The 21,496-nt window shown below is 41.8% G+C and overlaps 1 protein-coding gene across 1 annotated transcript; it reads left to right on the forward strand.

The window, feature by feature from the left end:
• Positions 1-1,299: 1,299 nt before the first annotated feature.
• BCL7A (BAF chromatin remodeling complex subunit BCL7A) lies at positions 1,300-20,982 on the forward strand. Its single transcript, XM_075434613.1, has 6 exons — positions 1,300-1,507; positions 9,460-9,541; positions 12,972-13,068; positions 15,043-15,210; positions 18,179-18,300; positions 19,284-20,982. The coding sequence occupies exons 1-6, from the start codon at positions 1,416-1,418 to the stop codon at positions 19,353-19,355; spliced, it is 633 nt and encodes a 210-aa protein (XP_075290728.1). The 5' UTR covers positions 1,300-1,415; the 3' UTR covers positions 19,356-20,982.
• The last annotated feature ends 514 nt before the right edge of the window (positions 20,983-21,496 follow it).

Below are 21,496 nucleotides of genomic sequence, written 5' to 3' on the forward strand. Positions count from 1 at the left end.
ACCAGGTTTCCATTTTGGCCTTTGAAACTTACTTTTTCTTTCTGAAAGCAGTAGTTCCAATTAGTAGTGCAATACCAATGGGACAGCATCTTACTGTGTTTGTATAAACAGCATAATGAGGCTGATACAAGTTGCTGTAGCAAGATCAGTGAAGTGCTGTTGAACAGGCTTTCTTCTTTACATCGTCCTCAGCATCAATTTGAATAATAATGTCGGCCCTTAAGAAGCGTTCCTTTCAGTGGCAGTGTTTTTTAAACAGAGATCGCTGTTTTGTACCCTGAAAGTATCTGTGATCACACAATTAGACCAAACAGCAAGGTGTGCACTAGATGCAGGTTAATGAAGGAGTCCAGCAGCACCACGACGAGCACAGGACAGGAGGTATTCTCTGCAGAGCATCGCCTCATGTAACTCTGCTCATTTACCGATACGTTCATGTACTTCCACGCATCTGTGTCGGAGCAGACCCTCCGCTACTTAAAATCAGCCTCATTCCATGGAAATTACTGGAACTACTTCAGGCAGCCGAGACACCTTATAACTAGTGAAAAACAAACGAAAAAAAAAAAGTGTATTACGGATTTATCAAGTACCCTGTTTAACAAGGCAGATGTTTTGCTTAACAGGAAGCATTGCCAGTCCCCGCGCCCGAGGTCTGCAACGCTGTCACCGCGCCTTGCACAAGGGCTGGAGGCGGCTGTCGCTCGTCGGCCGGCTGCCCGGGAGCGGGACCCCGCTCCGACACCCGAGCACCGAGCTGAGGGAGCCGGCACCGCCGGACCCCCCCCCCCCCCCCCCGGAGGCTCCCCAAGGCCGCGGAGCCGCGCTCCCCGCCCGCGGGGTCCCGCAGCCCTGGCAGTGCCGGGGCGGAGGGGCAAGAGCGGAGCCGCGGAGAAGCCTCCAAGCTCTCCCCCGGGCGGGCACCTTTCCGCGGGAGGCCCCGCCGGTCCCCCCACGGCGGCAGCTCCTCCGCGGGCCCCCGCCGGTGTGGCCACTCAGTGCCGGGGACAGCCACGGAGCCAGGTGTCCCGGCCCCTTCCTCACCCCCCTCGCCTCTCCTCCTCTCCCGGCTCTAACCCCTCGATGCCGGCACAGGCAGGGAGCAGCCCGGGCCGCCTCCGCCGCCCGCCGTCTCCTCACACCGCGCGGGCCGGCTCCGCCGCGCGCCGTCCCCTCACACCGCCCGGCCCCGCCTCTCCCCTCAGCCCCGAGCGCGCGGGCCGCCGGCGGCGGCGCGAGGCGCATGCGCAGTGCGCGGGCCCCGGCGGGCGGGCGGAGCCGAGCCGCGCCGAGCCCCAGCCGCGCCGCGCCGGGCCGAGCGGAGCGAGCATTGTGCGGGCGGACCGAGTGAGGCCGCGAGCAGCGCCGAGCGCCGCGTTCCCCGCCGAGGCCGCCGTCCGCCGCCCCTCAGCAGCATGTCGGGCCGGTCGGTGCGGGCCGAGACCCGGAGCCGGGCGAAGGATGATATCAAACGGGTGATGGCGGCCATCGAGAAAGTGCGCAAATGGTGAGCGGGCCGCGCGCGCCGGGACCCCGTGCCCGTCCCCCCCCCCTTGCCCCCCGCCGTCCCCTCACGGGGCCGGAGCCCGCCCGGCGGCTGCGGGGGGCGGGGAGCCAGCGGCACCCAGAAGCCATTTCGCTCCTGCGAGTCACATGAAGGCGGCGGCGGCGTGTGAGGGCGAGAGGCGGCTCCATTGTGCGGCCGAGCCCCCTCCCCGCCGGGCCCCCGCCGACCCCGACCCGCCGATCCCTGACTGGGCCGGGCGGCGAGGGGCGGCGGATCGGGCCCGGCTCCTCCCGCCGCCCTCCCCTACAAAGGGCCCCGGGGAGCGGGCCTGGGGGGGCTGCGCCGCAGGCTCTGTGTGGAGCCAGCGCTCAAAGAAGTAGTATTCCTTTTTTTTCTTTTCTTTTTTTAAAAAAAAGAGCATAAAAATCCCCCTGTAAAGCACCCTGAAGTTTATTTTTTTAATTATTCCGCATTTATTTATTTTGCCTCCTAACTTCCCCGAGCTTCGCACGTAAGCGCAGCAGACCCGAGCGGGATCGTCTCCCGCCGCTGTAAATCCCGAGCAGGGCCGGAGAGAGCGCGGGATCGCCGCTGGAATTTGTTTTAGGTCGTGTGGTTAAAGGTTGTACCCCTGGTGAAATAGTTCCCTTCTGGTAGGCCTGCAGCGTGTTTTGGCATTTTCCCCACTTTTGTCTTTTCTTTTTTTTTTATTGTTATTTTTTCTGCTTTTGTTAGGAAAATCGACGCGAGGTGTTCAGACAATGCAGAGAAACGGCGACTGCTGCGTTCTGCACGGTCGGTCCGGGGTGTGTGGATGGGAGAAAGAGCAGTGCCGGCGTGACTCGAGGGGGAGTCTCTTTCTTCCAGCAAGTTGGCTGTTCAGTAGTCTTTGTGCGTGGATCTTAAAATACTTTCTTCAGCTACTTGAAATCCACGGGGAAATCCCTTGGGTTAGCATTACTCTGCGTAACTCAGCTTTTTTTTTGAACCTGGTGAAATAAGGGGGCACTTTCATTGCAATCCACAGCTAATGCTTCGCTTTTATTGAAAGAAAAGCGAAATTAAAAGTGTGTTATTCGAGCGAAGTGGATTGTGGCATTTTAAATGGCCTTGAGCAGATGAATGGGCCCGTTGGCTTGAGCCGGACAAAGAATCGGGACGTGTGTCCAGTAACGCAGGGCACGAGATGGGGATTTCAAAGAATCCAGCCATTGTGTGGGGAGCCAGAGCAGCCCGAGCACGGCAGTTCGGTTGCTTTCAGGAACTCTCTGCTACTCGGGTGGTGTTTTGAAGTGCTGTTTGCTGACTGGTGGGCCAGCTTTGAAGGGTCAGAACAATGTATAGAGGTGTGACAGGACTTTTGTTCGAACAGGAGCGTTGTTGGATATGTGGGACTATTTTGTCTGAAGGTATTTCATTCATGAGCGCAGCATACTTCCTTTGAGTCCTGGTTTGTGGATTTCAGAGAGGAGTAGAGGCAGAAGCTTGGCCATTCAACAAAACGCTTAATTTATGTTTTTTTTTCTTGGCAAGGGCTCTCTGCCATCATGTCAGTTGCTATGGCTTCCTCTATAAAACACAAATCTTACAGTATAAATAGATTTTTGTACATTTTAACCCTCATGAGAGACAACTTAAAGGGTTCCTGTACCGAACCATGCTATGTTTCTTTTGGTTATTGTCAGAAGTATTCATAAAGCTTTTTGTGTGTGCATCTCGCAAGTATTTACATGAACCATTCTTCTGCTTTTTAAAGGAATCGTAATGTGAAGGTGAATCTTGATTTCCCCCCACCTGCAGTCAAGTACAGTGGGAAACTAGCAAGAGAGATTCTGTGTTTTGTGGTTTAAATGTTTTGAGAAGACTTGGCTTGTTAAATTGAACTTTACACACTAGCAATTCCTGCATCTTCAGAAGAGCCACATAGGCAATTTCCAAGTGTGCAGTTTCATTTGCATAATAGGAGCAATTTGTTGCCATCCACAGCTCTTCTGTGGAAATGCAGCCGCTGAAAATTAAAATACCTTGCATTCAGCATTTCATAGAACAGAGTTTTCTGAGACTTGTGCGCTCAGAGCGCTGCGTGCCAAAGATGAGTGGAGAGGCAAACAGAGCTGTAAACTCTTCTGAGCGGACAGTGGCTCTGGTGCGTGCTGCCCAAAGCTTTGTTGATCCATGAAGGTGTGCAGCAGCCTGCTGTGCGACGTTACTGAACGCCTGTGCTGCCACGTCTTTGGCTGTGCCTGCTGGAAAGCAGTTCCCATCAGTGCAGACTTGGTTCCTTAGAAAATGCGTTCGTTCTTAGACAGTGAGCCCTTTGATGCAGGTACCCCATCTTCCTGTGTGTTTGTAGAGTGCCTAGCACTTCTGGTATTACTGGAACTTAGTAGTAAACAGTGAAGTTGTTACGTTTTTATCTTGAGATTACTGTAACCGTATCTCCTTTGTTTAAACCACTCTCGTGAATGAGTATCTATTTTAGAAAACACATAGCACGTGTCTCACAGATTACGTGCTTGTGTTGTATGTGTGCGGCCGAAATGGTGAATTTCCATGGCTAAGAGGGTAGTTCGACTTTTTTTTTTTTAACAATACTTAAAATTTTTCTTTATCAAAAAAAATCCTCTGGGATAAATTTATCTCAGTGAACTGTGAAAGGTACAGGATTGTTTTTTGTGTTTAAAGATTGATGGGTGTGTATAGATTCTAAATGATCTCTCAAGAAGAGAGAGGCAAAAACTTCAGTACCGTCAACGAGCATTGGAAAAAATAATGGAAACACTCTTGGTATATGAAAGTCGGATTTATTAAATGAAAGAAAATGCAAACATTTAGTAAATGACAAATAACAGGCAGGAGGCAAGCATAAATGGTAGGAGGCATTGGGAAGCAGTGAAATAATTTGCACGGATACGTAGCACTGCTGAGCTTTTGGACAGCTGTGCAAACATTGAAGGATGAAGCTGTGGTGTGGCTGACGGAGACAGGTACCCTGAGCTAGAGAATGCCCCAGAAACGGGGAAATCTCATCGTGTTGCATTGTCCTTGAATTGGAGCAGAAATCCTTTGACCTTTTTCTGACCCATCAAACCTGTAATCTAGGGATAGCGATAGCACCTTACAAGGAAGAGGTGGACCTGGACAGCTGATGAACGTACTTACAGAAAGTGCTAAGTATTTATTATGGCTGGGAATTGGCTGTGGAACCAGACGTGTCTTGGGATGTAGCTTAAAACAAAGCGTGTTGTGCGTAGGTTGAGGAGGAAAGTCACCACGGGCAGTGAGATCGCGTTACACGGTGCCATTGCTTGGGATCGCTAGCTGTGGCTAGTTAGAGTAGAGTTTCTAGACAGTGCTGCTGTAGCTTTTCTGTTCGCTGTCTCCATTCAGACTTGCTAAAATATTTTTGTGTGGTATGTAATGCTCTGAGATTGAGCTTCTGCAGGTTTTGCTGTGCGTGCTTCCTTCTTAAAATAGGCTTTCGCTCTGGAAAGTGGTTATGACCTAGAACTTCTTATCATGGTGCCTTTGGAAAAAACGCTGTTTGCTGCTGCCGGATTGCCATCCTGGTTTAGTCCAGCTGCTTTGGCTGTGTTTGGTTGCCTGGTAAGGTTGTGGTTCATGTAGTGGCAGTTGAAATAAAAATACCTGGTGTATGTGTACTGAGAACTGTACTGAAGTACTGTAGTGGCCCAAACATGTTATCATGCTTCAGTTATGCTACATTTTTTTCTGGCTCGTGATTATTTCTTTTTGAGCCAGGATATGCTCTCTGACTTCAGTGGAAGTTGGATGTATGTTAGAGGTAGAGTTTTGTCATGCGTAAGCCATGTTTCTCTTTACTGTAAGAAAACGTGCTTGTTGCAACATGGAAAGTAGCAGAACTTGCTTAAAAACATGCTGGCCTGTGCAAGTTAAAGGGCACTCTTGTAATGCACCATATTTAGATAAATTCAGAGAGAAGGTGCCCTTAACCTTTAGTCTTTGTCCGTTCATGCTACATGGTATGTTGTATGTGCAGTATGGTCAAGAAACACCATGTATATTTGGGGCTACTCCATGTTAGTCGCTAGACAAACATCTACATAGCAATAGGCGTGCTCCAAAAAGCAAGCCTACGATTCAAACAAAGATCTTTTTTTGTGCATCTTACAGCACTTTTTGTGTATAATAATGGCATTTTCTTTCCATTCCCCTTTCTCCTTTGCTTGATCCCACAGGGAGGTCATAATTCTGTGATTTTCACCAAACTCTGTTGCAATGCAAGTGAGTGTGATGTGATAAATTCAGCATTATGACGTCACTTCGTGATCATCAACAGAAGATGGGGTATGTGGGAGCAAATCCTTGTGTAAATACCGATCACTATGATAAATGATAGTCGTGGTAAAAAGCCAAACAAGTGTGAAAGCCTCTTCTTGAATGATAATATATTGGCAGTAAAGGCTTTCTGTTTCTGTGCCGTCAAATGTTCCTAGCGCTCATTACTGCTGCAGAAGCTGCCTGGACACTTCATGTATAAGTGTAATATACACTGTTGTGTTTGCTCACTGGTATATTACTTTTATACATGGAATTTGATATTTATCTTTGGAGCTTTAGTGTTAATATAGAAAATATAAGTATATTTAAGAGTCTTCGGCTATTTAGAATTGGGAATTGAGTGTATAATTGTGTAAGTTCTAGGATATTAGTATGCCTCGGGCATAAGCGCTAAAGAAGTATTGATACTAATGCTTACCCTACGTATCCTTGGCTGTCCTTTAAATGCTATGCAGATACGGTTCAGAATTTAAAAATGTTTTAACACTATTTCAGATAAATGTAAGGATTTGTTTCTGTTGCGTTGGTTAGTTTCTGAATTTACTATAACTAAAATACTTAAGGTACTTTTCAGTGTGGAAGATTAAAAGAAAAAATATTATTGTATATATTTGAAGTTTTGCCGTTTTCCAGTGTTGTTACTCCTGAGTCATTCATGGAGGAACAGGAGAAGTTTGAAACCAGAGAAAATGTTTTTTTGTAAAGTGATGGAGTTTTTCAGCTAGACATGGGCGAGTAAAATTGATAATTGCCACATTTTTAGCCTAATTAACTGTCAGGTTGATGGTGTTCCATCAACCACCTATTCCAATCCACCAGTCGATATAGAGATCAACCTATGCAGTATAGCAGGGGATGGTGCAATAAAAATATTGCCTGGTGATTGCTTAACAAAGGTCTAACAGAGTTATGGGGGTGGAATTCTGGTCGGGGTCTCACGATGAATGGGTTCAACAGCCGATCCATTTTACAGGCAGGAAACAGGTGGAGAAACTGCTTAAGGCTTCACAACAGAATCGGCCCAAGAGTTCATTAATTCCTTGTTCCTACTTCGGCATTTGGTCAGCGAGAATATTTAGTAGTTTGTGCAGCATTTAGCCAATGTGTTGTGATGGGCAGCAGCAGCAGCAAATTGTCAATTCTAACGAAACGTAAAGGAAAGTCCCTGATCAGCAAGTTGGGATGGTGTCTTTGTCCAAAAGATAAGAAGTGAGTGTTCAGAGTAGCAGTGGTTTTGAGGGTTTGGGTTGTTTGTTTGTTTGGGTTTTTTTGTTTTGTTTTGTTTTTAAATGGAAAGGCAGTAAGTACTACAGATGATATTTGAAGCTTTATTTGCAATAAACATCTTAAATCCTGAGGTTACCTTACCCTGTTGATCTTAAATGTCTGCAAGTCATTACGTTTGTTTGTTCACAAATTTGTGTTTGTGCTGCCAATGATTTTATTAAGTTTTAGGGGAGGTTGTCTTCTTTTTTCTTGTTAATACCTTTATGGTCCTAAACGTTCAATACTGTAAATGCTTACACATGTAAAATGCTAGAATAATAGCAGTGTGATGTTGGGTTTTCTGTTTAGCCATAGGTGTTCGCAGGACTGGGATGTTGGTGTACTTCCGTCACAAAATACCCTTATTCCCATTGTTGTCTGAATTACTGTGTATTGAATTCAGTAAAAAAATCCCTTTAGCTGAGGGTTATCAACTTAAAGTGGTACTTAAGAAGCTCAAAAGGATTAAAATGTCAGGGCTAACTTTAATACTAGAAGGAAAAAGTTACTAATATAGGTTTCCTCCTGTGTTCTACAGTCTGTCCAGTGAAGATGCTGTGTGAGGCTGCTTTGAGATGCTAACAGGTATCTTGAACTTTTGGTTTTCCAGTGCAGCATCTCTAAGTAATATTTCTGTAGGAAGAGACTAAAATCTTGATTTTTTTAAAGCATTTATTCACCTCCCCCCACACCCAGCACAAAACCACAGCTGGTTTTATATCCATAACTTCAAAGGCTTTCCGAAGTAGAAATAAGTTTAGTTTGTCTTGTGTCCTTAAAAAAAAAATTATATCATTATCATCTCTTCACAATTAAGTATGCTCTCATTATTGACATGCCCTCATCTCCACTGTCATTTTTATCACGTCTAGCGGTAGAGCTCCAAATCAGTGTAAAATTGTATAAAATTGGAGTTTGACGTACTTTAACCATCTAGCGTACCCAAATGGATTTATCTAAACACACTGAGGAAAAACTGTGCTCCCGGAAGAGCAGTGGGAAAGAAATGAATCTGAAATACTTTTGTACTTTAATTAAAATATCCTTGTGGACAGATCAAAAACTTCTCAAATTGCCATGTGTAGCTTTTTTTAAAAGTTTTTTTTAAACAGGAAAGTGTCTGCTCTAAAGGGAAAACAAATGAGATTGGCTTTAGTAGCTAAAACAAATAGTCAGGAGGATGTTTGTGGCATTTGTACAATGTGGCTGCTTGTGATTCTGGAAGCCCTTTCTAAAAATGGAGCTATCATATATACTTGGAGTCACAGCCAGCTTCTCCCATCTTGCAAAGAACATTTTTTTTTTTCTAAATCTATAACTGGATCCCAAATCTATTATTTAAATGTGTTTTTAAAAAAGAAAAATGCTTGAGATCTCCTGTCAAATTAATTTCAGATGTTCCTGAATATTTAATGGCATTGGTCTTTGTTGTTAACTTTTAATCGATCCATTTGCAGAGCTATATGACAAACCCAGGAACCAGCAGTGGTAATCTGTGACCTGAAAACTGATCACATAAATGCGATGAAATTTATCTGGCATTGTGGACCTCCTTTTAATATTCTGATGTAAAGAGCTCAAGGAATTCATCCCTTAACTAAATGTTCAGCATCCTTTCCATCTCCGCACTCTGTGTCTGTGTGACCCCCTAATGCAGTGACGCCCTCCAGCCAGATTTCCTTCACCATTTGTCAATGTCACGACTTGGTGGCTGGCTGGCTGGGGTCTGCACAGAGTGCCCCAGGTTATGCTTTTCCCCTCTCTGATAGCCTCAGCCTTTCCTTTCCAAGAGAGCTAGGCTCTCCAGAGTCTGAATTCTGCAGGACGGCACATATTGCTACCAATACGGCTGTTGGTTCTAAGGCTGGAATTTCAGAGCTGTTTGACAGGAGTGTTGAGTGAATGTTAAATTGCTAGCGGCAAATTTCTACCCAGAAATAAACCTCAGATGATCAAAATGCATTTGGATTTCTAATACCATTAAACAGCTTCATGACAATCAAAACACACTGGTCTGTCTAAAACCTCTTCTGCTCTCTAGAAACTTAAGTGAAAACTGTAGGCATTAAATCTGCATTTTCAGTAGCTATTCTTCTTAACTGTATCTTTAATCCAGATCTTATTACTGCTACTGCAGTTACTCACCTAGTCAAGTAACAGCCCTGAGAAATCTGGAGGTTAGCAGTGCTCTAACAAGTTTTTGAAGTGCAGAGAATGATTTGCACAATGCAGTACTAAAGACGATGTAATAGCGATCATCCTACTTAATAGCCTATTTAAATCCTTGACAACTTACAATAGTAGATCACTTTCTTTTGAATCTGAAGTTTAACTTTAACTTCTCCTGCATTGTAATTTTATAGGGAGAAGAAGTGGGTGACAGTTGGCGACACATCCCTAAGGATTTACAAATGGGTACCAGTAACAGAGCCTAAAGTCGATGATGTAAGTATCCTGCAGATATCTTGCTTTTTTCAAGATGTAGACACTCACGTTTAGGGCAAGTCGAAAGACATGTGCTCTCCATTTTCTGAGCCTTTGAGCTAAGACTGGTGTTGGTCTTGCAAGCATTTGAATAGCAGAGCTCTAGGGAAATGCTGATCTCTTCAGAAAGTGACGTTGGATGGTTCAGTGGGTGGCAGCTTTCCCGGAGTCAGCTTGGATCAATTCTCAGATAACTGTTAAACATTCAGCTTGAAACTGATTTTTGAAACCTTTTTCTAACATAATCCTTGGGAGGCAGGGAGGTAAAGCCAAGACATCGATTACTTTTTCCCTCTTTCTGCCTGAAGCTTTGAAGGAAAGTAACTGGTTTGGAACTGTGTGGAGAAGGTGTTCTATCTGTGCATCGCTGCTCTTTTGCTCAAAAATAGGTGCGAAACACTCAAGTAAGGGTAGGAACCGTGGAGCTTGAATTGCTTGTATTAAGATATCCAGCCCAAGCAATACAGCAGACATGCTTCTATTGTAATGTATATTTTCTCTTGATGAATGTTTCATGCATGCATCATGTTTGTGTTCTTAGTGTGCACTGTTCGTGTGCCATGATACAATCATGTGGCATAAAAATAAGCATAAAAATCAAAGTTGATAGGGCTTACAAATTGTTTTTCAAAATGAACATTGCTCTCATTTTATAAATTGGAATATTGTTATAGAGAGAAAACTAATCCATGGTACCACAGTAAAGTGATTATACGATAGGATATATACCCAAAGTTTGGTACTCCTTCCTTGGGCTGTCATGTGCTTTTACTTTATTTGAAATATGAGTTAAGACCTATCTGGAAGAAAACTACTGTGTTAGTAAATGTGTAAAATGATGGGTTTTTTCAGACAAGACAGTGTCATGATCTTGTCTTACTCGAAGTCCAAATTCAAGACCTATGTTTGATTAGCATTGTTTTATCTGAGTTTGTGTCTTTCTGTACTTTTGGTTGTACTACAGATTTCTGTCACTGTCAGAGTTGTGGTAAGCCTCTTGTACTCTCCCAATGCTTGAGCAGCATCGCTGTGAAGTACACATTCTTGTGAATTGGGAAACTTTTCCTGGTTTCTTTACAGAAACTTGTTCATTCTTTGCAGTTGTCAAATGTTTAGTGCTTATTTTATTATTTATAATATGTTTGGGGGGGAAAGCTGTGCTGTCTGTGTGAGAGATATTTAAGTTATTTAGGCTCGGGTTTGCCCGCAGTTAAGGTATGCCCGCATGATGAGTACCATGGAACTTTGAAATAGAATTTCTAGTGAGTTTCTGGATGAATTTTCAAGGTGACTGGTACTTGAAGTCCGATTCTCTGTTAAGAAGAATGGGTTTATATAGCGGCCTCTATTTGCAGATTTTAGTTGTATTTTTTGAGCCATCATATCTAGGTTTAAGCTCCAGATTTGCTGAAACTGGGACACTTGTTCAAGATCTGTTACTTTAGTGTCCTGCAGTCACATTCTGTGCATTGCAGGTAGAGGCCATTGTGCAGCTGCAGTTTTTGCAGGCTTAATGTCAGAAGGTTTCTGTCTTTTTGCTGTAGAAGTTCTCGCAATTAAAACAAGTGCATATATTTTAAAAATAAATATCAGGTAGGGGTCATATTGGGTATTTAACTTTGTTGTGGACATCCTTTTATGTCTGATTTCATCCACCTGTGAAGGAGCAGACAGTGTACTTGCTTTTACTGGAATAGGAGAATGGGATCTTTTTTACTGCTTCATGTTTCAGGTGGAAGTTGTCTTTGATTTTAATGAACGCAGAGTAGATTACTTCCCCCCCTCACATGTTGTGCTTAAGACACTTTGACATTTCTTTGAACTAGAATTAGCTAGGCTCTTTCCTCCTACTAGTTTTGGAAGGCTGTTGTAGAACCTCACCACTTTGATGGCTAAACCTTTTAGAAAAAAACCAAACTTTTCAGCTTAAATTGCTCACAGTCATTTTTCAGTGTTTCTCTGGTGGCAAAAGTGTCCTTTTTACCTTTAAAAAAACCAACAAACCAACCAAAAAAACCCCAAACAACTGTGAGAGGTTATATCTCCTCTGAACTTTCATTTTGCAAGGGTAAAGAAGTCCACGTGGTTTCACCTCTGCTTCATGTATTAGGGAAATAAAGTCTGGGTTCTCTGAAGTAAAAATACAGTTTTAAAAAAGCATAATAGTCAATTTAAGATAGAGGGAAAAGTAATTCCAGGTGCCACTTGTTGAATTTCTTTGGCAGTCTTATATTTGATTGTGGTTTTAGTTCCTTCCCTTGATGGAGGACACTATCTTATCCGAATGGATGGGCTGCTTAGTGTTCTTCCTAGAGTCGGGCTTTTAATTGTCTTCTCAGCAGGCATGCAGGATCCTCCAAAAGCAGTGCAGCTGGCTCTTTCTCCTATGAGACTGATTACGTCACCTCTTAATTGAAAATGCTGCATCCCTTAGCAGACGCAGATTTTCCACGTGATGGATGCCGCTGTCTCTTCCTTTGTTTTAATGCTTGCAGTCCGTACTGTTGTTTGGTCACGAGCATGTTGTGACCTATTGTTCATGTAGGACTGTCTTGCTTATGCTCCTTGTTTTAGGCCAATCTGATTTTTCTTAATCCATTTTTTAGTTTTAATGAAGAAACAGCATTAGTTGTAGAGAAGGAGGAGGTCTCTGCTGTGTTGGTCATTGAGAAAGAGGTAAAAAGCTGTCTCTTTAGTGTTAAAATTCTAGATCTGTTATCATTCCTGCTGTGCATGCATGCCTGTTGTCTAGCTGTATTCTACAAGCTTTCTGATATGAAAGGGAGAATGTACTGAGTTTTGTAGTGGTGTGCTGATAGGCATAAACCATACAGCGAGCAGAGTTACGAGCTCAGAAATAGAGTAGTTCTGTGAATCTTAGCCCTGCCTCTGATCAGCAATGTTCTTCCCTTTTGCTGGTGTAGCAGAGATTCTTTTGACCTTGCTTTTGTAGCTGTTTGGACTGAGTACAAAGTTAGCAGCCAGTGCCTCCCAAGTTCTCTGACGCAGTTTCAACAGGCCATTTAATCATCGTGCCTCAGATTCCCTGTTTATAGAATGAGGGTTATTATTGAGAGCTTTTGTACTTTTTACAAAAATTGTGCAGTTGTTTGAAGATGAGAAATGTGTTGAAGGGCCAACCGTTACTAGAATTTCTGGATAAAAACCTATATATCGTAGTGTTCATGAAGAGTACAATTAGAAAAACAGCCTTGCAGTTATTGTGACTAATGCATCGATAATGTCAGTGATTATTACCTTGGGTTTATTTCTTACTTGAAATTGAGTGAGATGCTTACAGAAGTAATGAGCGGGAAGGGTTTTATATTGCAACATGGATTTCCCGGCATGGTGATAGTCTCATTTGTTTGTGGTACTTTTTGTTTTTCAGAAAAATAAGAATAAGAAAAAAGGCAAAGATGAAAAATGTGGCTCTGAAGTGACAACTCCAGAGAACAGCTCCTCCCCAGGGATGATGGACATGCATGGTGAGTGGGAGAAGGTCAGCCCCAGTTACCCTGCTACGCTGCTATGGAAGTATATGCGAAGAGTGTCAAATTCTCTGTTGCTCAGATGTATGGACAGGATGACTGAGTCAAAGTGAAAACAGCGTCAGATACTCATTTGGTATCTTGGACTTCTGTGGATGTACCAACAGTTGTTTAAATGCCGTGTTTATTTGGGCAGTGTGTGAGGGAAAAAAAAATGTTAGCGGAGCTAAATATGAAAGTAAAAATAGAAATATCTACTGCTCGAAATACTACACTCAGGTGAAGTAGTAACTCTGTCGAGTTTGCTGCTTGACGAACTGAAAGAGCCCCAAAGCCTCAGTGGCACCTACAAGAATTTGTGCAGGTTTCGTACTTTTTAACTCTATAAGTGAGTCAGGTCAAAACAAAGAAGAGCCAAGAAAGCAAGCTCTGATTCTGCGGTGTCTTCCTTTTGCTTCAGGTTGATGACATTCACTGGTTAAGAAAACATTTTTTTGCTTGCCAATCAAGGCACTATTAGGTCAAAATTTTGTATTTTTATTTTTTATTACAGTGTGAACTGTTGAGTGTTAGCCCGGTATTTATTACAGAGGAGCTTGCACACCTCAGCTCTGTTTCAATTTTTTACCTTCTAAGTGCTTGGGTAACAATTATGGCTGAGAACGCAGCACTATTTGAACTGGGAAGAGGGAATCACTTTTTAGTGGGTTGTAAATTTTTTATTTCACTTTTATTTGCATTTGTATTGCCTCCTGGTTGGTTTTTGCAATGTTCACAGCCGGGTATGGTCTCGCAATGAGAGGACTGAGCAGGATTTTCACGGATTTGGAGTAATTTTTCCTCTGTTTCAAACTTCCCGTCTTTTGCCTTGGTCGTATGATTTATAATTAATTTTCTGAAGTCTTGTTTCTCCCGTCCATGAAGTGAATACACTACTTGTTTTTTAATCATATATCGCTTGTTTTTAAGTCATACTGTACAATTTAATGATAAACTTAATCTGATCTGACTTGAAGCTGCTCTGAGAAGAGATGGTCCCATCACCAGCTATGTGTTTGTGAAGTCCTTTGGATGTAGTGATGGTACAGATGCAGAAGGAGGTGGATTGACTTGCATGCTAGTAATTTAACTGGAGTGTTTTGCTGGGTTACTTTTCTTTAGCGAGCAGGACCTTCCCGTTTGGTTACCCATGATTGTTAGACTGGCTTAAAGATTACAGGAAGTTGCACCCCACCACTATCCGTAAAGTATTAGCTGAGCTGCTTAGACCGCTGTCACTGGTTTTCACAGGAAAAGAGTACAGGCAAAATATTTCCTGTAACTACAGAGACATGATCTGTGCTGCAGAAGATTACCGTGATCCAAGTTTTTGGAGGCTAGAGAATGTTCTGGACAATTACCACTTTGGAAACTTGCTGTTGGGACTGGATGTTACATTTTACATTGATGAGGTTTTGCTGGGTGTTTTGTTGTTTTGTTTTTTTTTCTGACCTTCAGGACACACTTCAAAAACTATCTGCTCATCTGAACATTTTAGTGATGGGTATTTGTAAATCTGCAGCATGAACATTTAATTAGCCCTGTGTTATATGAACAATAACAGGAGACAGTCGCTTCAGTTGATCTGTTTTACTGGTACAACAAAATTCTGGGTTCTTTTGGGTGAGATCTGAGTAAAACACTCTTGGTTTTAATGTATAATGTTAGTTAGAGCACGTTTTCTTGAAGTTTTTTTATTTTTAGTAACTGCTAGAGAACTCCTGTATTGCAGCGTAGACTGCAAGAGCAAAAATTGTGGTGGTATGGAAAAAGTAAGATGTAGTGTTAGTCTGCATGCTTGGACTTGATCCCAACAAGCTAGACTATATCATGTGTTATCAGGGAATAATAGAGGAAAAATATGGAAGAATTAAGGTGTGCTTTTTGTCTGGTCAAATTAGGCTTTCTTGTTTTTAACTCTTTTGTTAACAGATGACAATAGCAACCAGAGTTCAATAGCTGATGCTTCTCCAATAAAACAAGAAAACAGTAGTAATTCAAGTCCAGCACCAGAGCAGAACTTGGCAACACAAGCAGACGGCACTGAAGTAAAGTCTGATGAAACTCAGACAGAAGCAAAGGAGCAGCCTGGTTCAGAAGGTAAGTTGAAAAGACCATCTTCAAAGCCCAACAAAAAATGTTATCTTTTGGTGGATCATTTATTCGCTTATCAATTTTAAGAACTGAATAATAAGAATTTGAAATAAATGGTTTCTGAATTCTCAGCATGTATGTGAAAATGGGCCATAATCTCTCTGGCCTACCAGTGATCCTTCCATACAACTGGAAAGGTCAGACTGACACTCAGGGTCTTTTCAGAGAGGAAACAGCAAAATACTTGGTTTATTGTTGTCATAATCTCAGTCTTGAAAGAAGAAATAATTTAAAATCATCTTTAAAATGGCTGCTACCACGTAGTCGCACAAATCCTGGAAAGTATTACTTCTGTAGATCTGTGAAGGTTTGTTATCTAGCGTGAAAGTAAAATAGAGGTGAGATACTTTATAGTTTAGACAATTAAAAAAATAATTTCCATGTAAGCTGTCTTTCTTCTGAACCCTGCTAGTTAGTTACTCAAAAGTTAGCTCTGGATTCTGTCCTAATTTGCTAACAGTGTTACAATATTGTGCTGCAGTTTTGGACAGATTAAAAATACACGTGGGTTAAGAGATTGTTCTGAACCACTCTTTAAATGGTATTTTGGGTAACTGAAGCACGCTCTATATGTATATTCTTGGGAAGGTAATTTTCTTCATCCTATTATAACAGATTAAAAATGTCCTTAACACCATTCTAATGATTTGGTTGCAGAATTCTTCCCATAGAAGAGCAATTAAAGTATGCCCTCCTGATTTAGTTGTTAGCTCAGTCGATCCACTGAGCAATTTAAATTTAGAGCTTTTATCTTGGTGATACCAGAATGGTGAAGTATGTTAAATATTGTCATTGTTAATTGGGGTTAAAATTTGACAACTGAATCATCACCAAACTGAAATAAATCAGAACGCCATATCCTGCAAAGAAGATCTCAGCTAGCATATTTGGTCACGGTAAATGGTGAGGATTTACTCCTAGGTCTAATATTGTCTGAACCTGCTTGTGTGAAGTTGTTACATAGCATACATGCTCCCCAGACTAAATTTAGGTTCAGGGAGAATCGTACCAAGTTCTCTGGATTGGTTCCAGAGCCAGTTACTGTAAAATGAAAGGGAGAAGTAATTGCAACAATTACTCGTTATTAACGTGGGGTTTGTTCTATTGGTTATATGCCATGTTAAAAAATTTATTAAATAATTCTTTATCTGCTGAAGTGTTATGGTTGATCAAACCACTGGAATTGTGACATTATTCAGTGGGATAGGGTTAATGATGTCATACGTCTGTCTCGTGTCACTACACGGAAAGCAGGGAGGTTGCTTAAAGCTAAGGGGCAGTTCGGGTGGTCAGAAATGCCTAATGTGGACCTGCTAGAGAAAACAGCTGCGTTCAAAAGATTTAGCTGTGCAAACAAGCCATTGCAGGCATCGGAATAGCTTGGGGCTTGGTGGTTGAAAATACAGATCCCCTTGCCCAAAGGTCAGCAGCAGCGCGAGTGGGGGCTGTTGGTAGCAACTGGAAGAGAACACAGCAGCTAGGAGCTGTCCCTGTGGAAGCTGTGTTTTTGTCATGGTGGGATGGGCACATCCCAGAGCACTCCGTAGCTCAAGTTGCAACGTATGCTGAGACATACACAATGGCAATTGAAACCAAAATTCATTCCGACCCTTGGGGTTTTATTTCTTTATCAGAATGAACATGGTTTTCTGGTGAGACATGGAGAGGACAACGGTTCTGTCTGAGTTTGCTGAATATAATCTTTGAAACTGCTCATCATAGGCATCACTTTGTGTCAAACTCAGTCAGAGAAACTTTTGGAAATGCTTGTGATGCTATTTATACAGTACACCACACAAATCTTCATTACTCGATGGTTATGTCATGTTCATTAACCAAAGTTTTCCAGAAAACTTTTTGATCTTGTGCTTCTCTTACTCTAGAATAAGTTTGTATGTGTCTTGGGTCAGGGACCTGTGGAGAGATCACTTCATAAACCTTGACTCCATGCATACTTCCGAGAATTCATCCAAGTCAAATGGATTTTTAAATGAGGTGAAGAAAAAAAATGGGTTCCAGTCCTTATGCTGTTCTTGATGTGGGTACTGAAGGAAATGTAACTGACCTTTTACGATCAAAGGGGTTTGGGTGGTGAGATTTGTTTGTTTGTTTTTGTTGAGTCTCTGCTTCTGGATGTACTGTGTTAAACTTCCAGGCTTCTTTAACCTGTAAACACATTTTAAGTGCTCCTGTCCCCTCTTTGAGTGAATGGGTGCTTTAAGCCAGAGTTCTCTGTAAGTCTTGCTTTGAGAGAGAGAGAAGGGTTTAAAACAAACAAACAAACAAACCAAAAACCAAAAAAAACCCCCACGAAATTTGGAAGCAGGTAAGAGCTATAACAAGTTGGAAGACTTCTCTGCAAGTATGCGCCAGAATTAAAACTCTACAACCTTAATGGTTAAGCTAGCTTTCTAGCTGGATTTCAAAATTTATCTTAAAATCAAGTATCAAGCAAAAAAGTGGATTTTTAAATGCATGGCTGGATTTCGATTCAGATAACTTTATTCTTTCTGCTTTGTTACACCGTATTAGATCTAGGAGTTATAATAATTCAGCCCTGTTTGTAGCTGCCTTGTGATTTGAAGCAGGTTTCCTTGCGGTCAGCCGCTTTGCAAAGTTGATGTTGAAACTTGTTTGCTGATAGCTTTGGCATCGCTCTGCGCTACGGGGTGTGCGGGAGCTTAGCACCCTCTAGGGACTGATCCAGCAGCTGTACCCTGCCAGCAGCAGCCAGTGCCTGCCCTGGAGTTCGAGCTAAATTCATTGTGTTCATACAGTTGTTATCTGTGTTGTCATTAACGGGTCCGTGCGGGTGAAATTTGTGTGTTTGGGGTGTTGCTAATGGGAAGACAACGTAAAAGCTCCTGCTGATTGCTTTCATTTGTTGGTTTAAGATTATTTCTTGACGTTTCAGATACCTCTGATGAACAGAATTCACAGTCTTCAATGGAAAATTCCATGAATAGTTCAGAAAAAGCAGAAATTCAGTCCTCTGGGGAAAACGATATAATTACAGAGGCATCTAAAAACTCTCAGGTAATTTTAAGCGCAAAAGCGCAATTACTTGGAATTTGGAAAAGAGTGTTTTACCGAAAAGCAAATGTGAGGAGGCCAGCTGTGTATTTAGGCTGATTTCCAAAGGTGATGACAGTAAAGCAGCTGTAGAGCATTAAATGTACATCTCTCTGGTTTTGTGGCTAATTTGATTGGCTTCTTGCATTTCACATAATTTGAACAGTAAGACTAGATTGGTCTGATTTACTTTTCAGGTTCCTGACCCAGTCTGTGTTAGCTTTGTAAGGGAATGTTAAAATTCCATGTTAATAAATTTGCTTGGACCTAACCTGCTGGCCAGGCCCCTTTGAGGACCATGCATCAGTAAAGTACTTTCTATAAACGTAAATGCATATAGTAGTTAAGAAAGCTGATTTTTGTAGATTAAGTGGCTGAGATGTTTGGATGTTTACTCACTGGTATAGTGAAAAATTCTGGGTGGGTGAGCGATAGAAATTACCCTTGCAGTTGTGCCCCTCACACCGAGATCCTTGGGCAGAGCACCGCTTTGTTTTCGTTGTGGGTGGTTGGTTTGTTTCAGTGCACACCTTGCGCTTTCCAAACCTGGCATGTTCTGTCCTGTAGAGATTGCTTTGGCTACAGCAGGAGAAAATTCATATGTGCTTGGTGTGGGTTGTGCTCGAGTGTGGAGCTGAGGGAAGTCTGGGTATAACCATGCGTCAAGGCTGTCGCTTGGAATATTCACTGTGATTTTTAGCCCAGAACTAGAATTTTGTGCTTTGTCAGTAGATGACAAGAAGCGTGAAGAAGTTGAGGTAAGATGTAAGCAGAGGAGTGATTTCAGGAAGCAAATGCACTTGGTTGTGTCATGCTGCTGTCCAGGGATGCCAATATTTTGCCAATGATGTAGTGGGGAGTTTGCTCATGCTTTTTGTTGGATGTTTGTGGCGCCTGAACTTGAGTGCAATGATAACGTGGTTGTTTTTCTTTTCCCCCTCATTAAGGACTCTGAAGGAGTGCCACCTTCTAAAAAGATGAAAGTAGAGGCTTCCCAACAAAACGTTGAAGAGATTTAGACTATAGATTTTTCTGGTCAGTTTTTATGTAAGGTACATCAGTGGGCTTAATTATAGAACAACCTTACTTAAGCATCTTCTCTTGGATGAGGACAGAACTCCTAACTTTTCAAGTTACCAAGCAAAAATCCAAGAAAGCCTAACAAAGGTTTAACTTCTCAGACACTGAAAACTTTTTCCTGTGAAACAAACATTGAGAACTTTTAAGTTACTGTCTCTGAAATGGTTGGAGTAAACAACTCAGGAGGGGTCTACGCACTGTTTCTAAAGTCAAAATTACAATTATGTTGCTGCTGTATTTTTTTTTTGTTTGTTTTCATTTCTCTATTTAACATTGTAAGATATTTAAGGATGGTACAGGTCAGGTATTAGCTTTCATGTGAAGTTCATTGTTCTGGCGTGATGTCTGCTTTTGTTTTGTGCCTTGTGTTCTGAAAACAGTGCTAACTTTTAAAAGTTGTTTTGCAACTGTCTCCTTTGCAAAGTGGCCTATGTTTGTATAATGCCATTCTATTTTGTTTGGGATTTTTGTTTTGTTTTTAATTTTTAAATCCCTGGTGCTTAAATTTTTAACAAATACAGATCAGGAAGCCATTTTCACTCTTGGAGTCCAAGGAGAAAAAGGAGCTTGATATTTTATTTTAGCAGCTATAGCGGAGATCTTTTATTGAATGCGTGGCATTCGCAACTGTAAATTTGGTCTTCTAAATACTTAACTTCATCAGAAGTTAACAGGATCTGTTTACCATTTGTAGTCCAGATCTGAATATATAGTATAACACAGCAGTTAAAATACTTACGTATTAGGTCCAGATCTCTGTACTGGGTACAACTTGCTTTACAGAAAAGTTCCACTATGTACATAAATAGGATGAAAGGGATTGATGCACAGTGAATTTATTTTCAATTGGTCTTTTTTGATATCATGTTTTCACTGAACTGGATTTCATTGTACTGTTTCTTTATAAGATGTTTACTTCTGTGTTCCAGGTTAATACTGTATGAGGTTTCTTTTTTTCTTTCAGCAAGTCTTGTAAATAAGCCTTGTTGTTTCCATAGTCCCTACATCATCGTTAGAAACGTTCCTTCTGTTCCAGTTATGTTGAAGTGTGCTTATGCTAAACTTGATTGAAAGGCACGAAGTATGTGCAGCTCCCTTCAAGTTCGTGGTATGTGGGAGTGCAGAACCACCTGCGTCGGGTCACGAGGGCCTGATCTTACTGTGGCTTTGTACCTCCAGGGTGAGCTCCCAGGCATAAACACCTGGTGTGGTGGGAACTGCGAATTTCTCCCTGTAGTACCTACACAGGTGTGTACATCCACGCGTACGTACACACGTATTGCTGGATCGGGCCCTTAGTCTGTATTCGCTTTGTGTGGGAGATGGAACTTGTAATTTAAAATACGATCTCACAGCTATGAAAATGGTTGCATATAGTTTGTAAGCTAAGAACTGTAAATACTTTTTAAATGAAAAAAAAAAAAATTGCTTCCAGTTGATACATTTTCATAATTAGCTCTTCATTAAGCTTATTTATTTCTGAATTCTCCAATAGTGAAAATGGCTTGCACTTAGACTACTGTGTTGCGTTTGCAATTACCACTTTATTATGAAAAACAATGGGGAAGGGGGGGAGGGACCAGAGGGAGGGAGGAGTGGGGAGCCGGTACTGACCTTCCGTAAGATGTCTGTAGGACTGAACTCCAGATAACGTATGACACTCAGTTTCGGAACTTTTCCTTTATGTTGAAATAAAACTTTTTGGATTTTAACTGAATAAAATTTGATTGCAAATCATTCATGAAAGCAGTCTGCTCCCTAAGAAGTTTTTGGGATTTCTGGTCTGATCATGAAGTCCATTAACATTCTGAAAATAAGGAAATGAGGAGCCAAAAACTCTATTTGCACAATATATGCAATGAAACGGTAGAATTCTCTCTTGAATTGTGTGTATGCCTAAAATGTGGGTAGCTGGTCAATGACGATTGATTTGTATGTATATTGCATTCAGATTTAAGTGATATTTTGTGAGAAGTTCTATTGATATATTAAATGGGCAAATCTAGAAAGATTCAAACCTAAATATTTTTGATTTACTAACTTTTTGTTGTTTTTAATGCTAAAACAAAACAAATCTGAT

The sequence above is a fragment of the Opisthocomus hoazin genome, chromosome 13 (assembly GCF_030867145.1).
Source record: "Opisthocomus hoazin isolate bOpiHoa1 chromosome 13, bOpiHoa1.hap1, whole genome shotgun sequence".
NCBI classification, from domain to species: Eukaryota; Metazoa; Chordata; class Aves; order Opisthocomiformes; family Opisthocomidae; genus Opisthocomus; species Opisthocomus hoazin.

Bases quoted from the DNA above. Each gene is read 5' to 3' on its own strand.
- BCL7A (XM_075434613.1), top strand. From the start codon at position 1,416: ATGTCGGGCCGGTCGGTGCGGGCCGAGACCCGGAGCCGGGCGAAGGAT. The intron at 1,508-9,459 runs GTGAGCGGGCCG...GTAATTTTATAG, and splicing joins ATCGAGAAAGTGCGCAAATG to GGAGAAGAAGTGGGTGACAG. The intron at 15,211-18,178 runs GTAAGTTGAAAA...TTGACGTTTCAG, and splicing joins GGAGCAGCCTGGTTCAGAAG to ATACCTCTGATGAACAGAAT.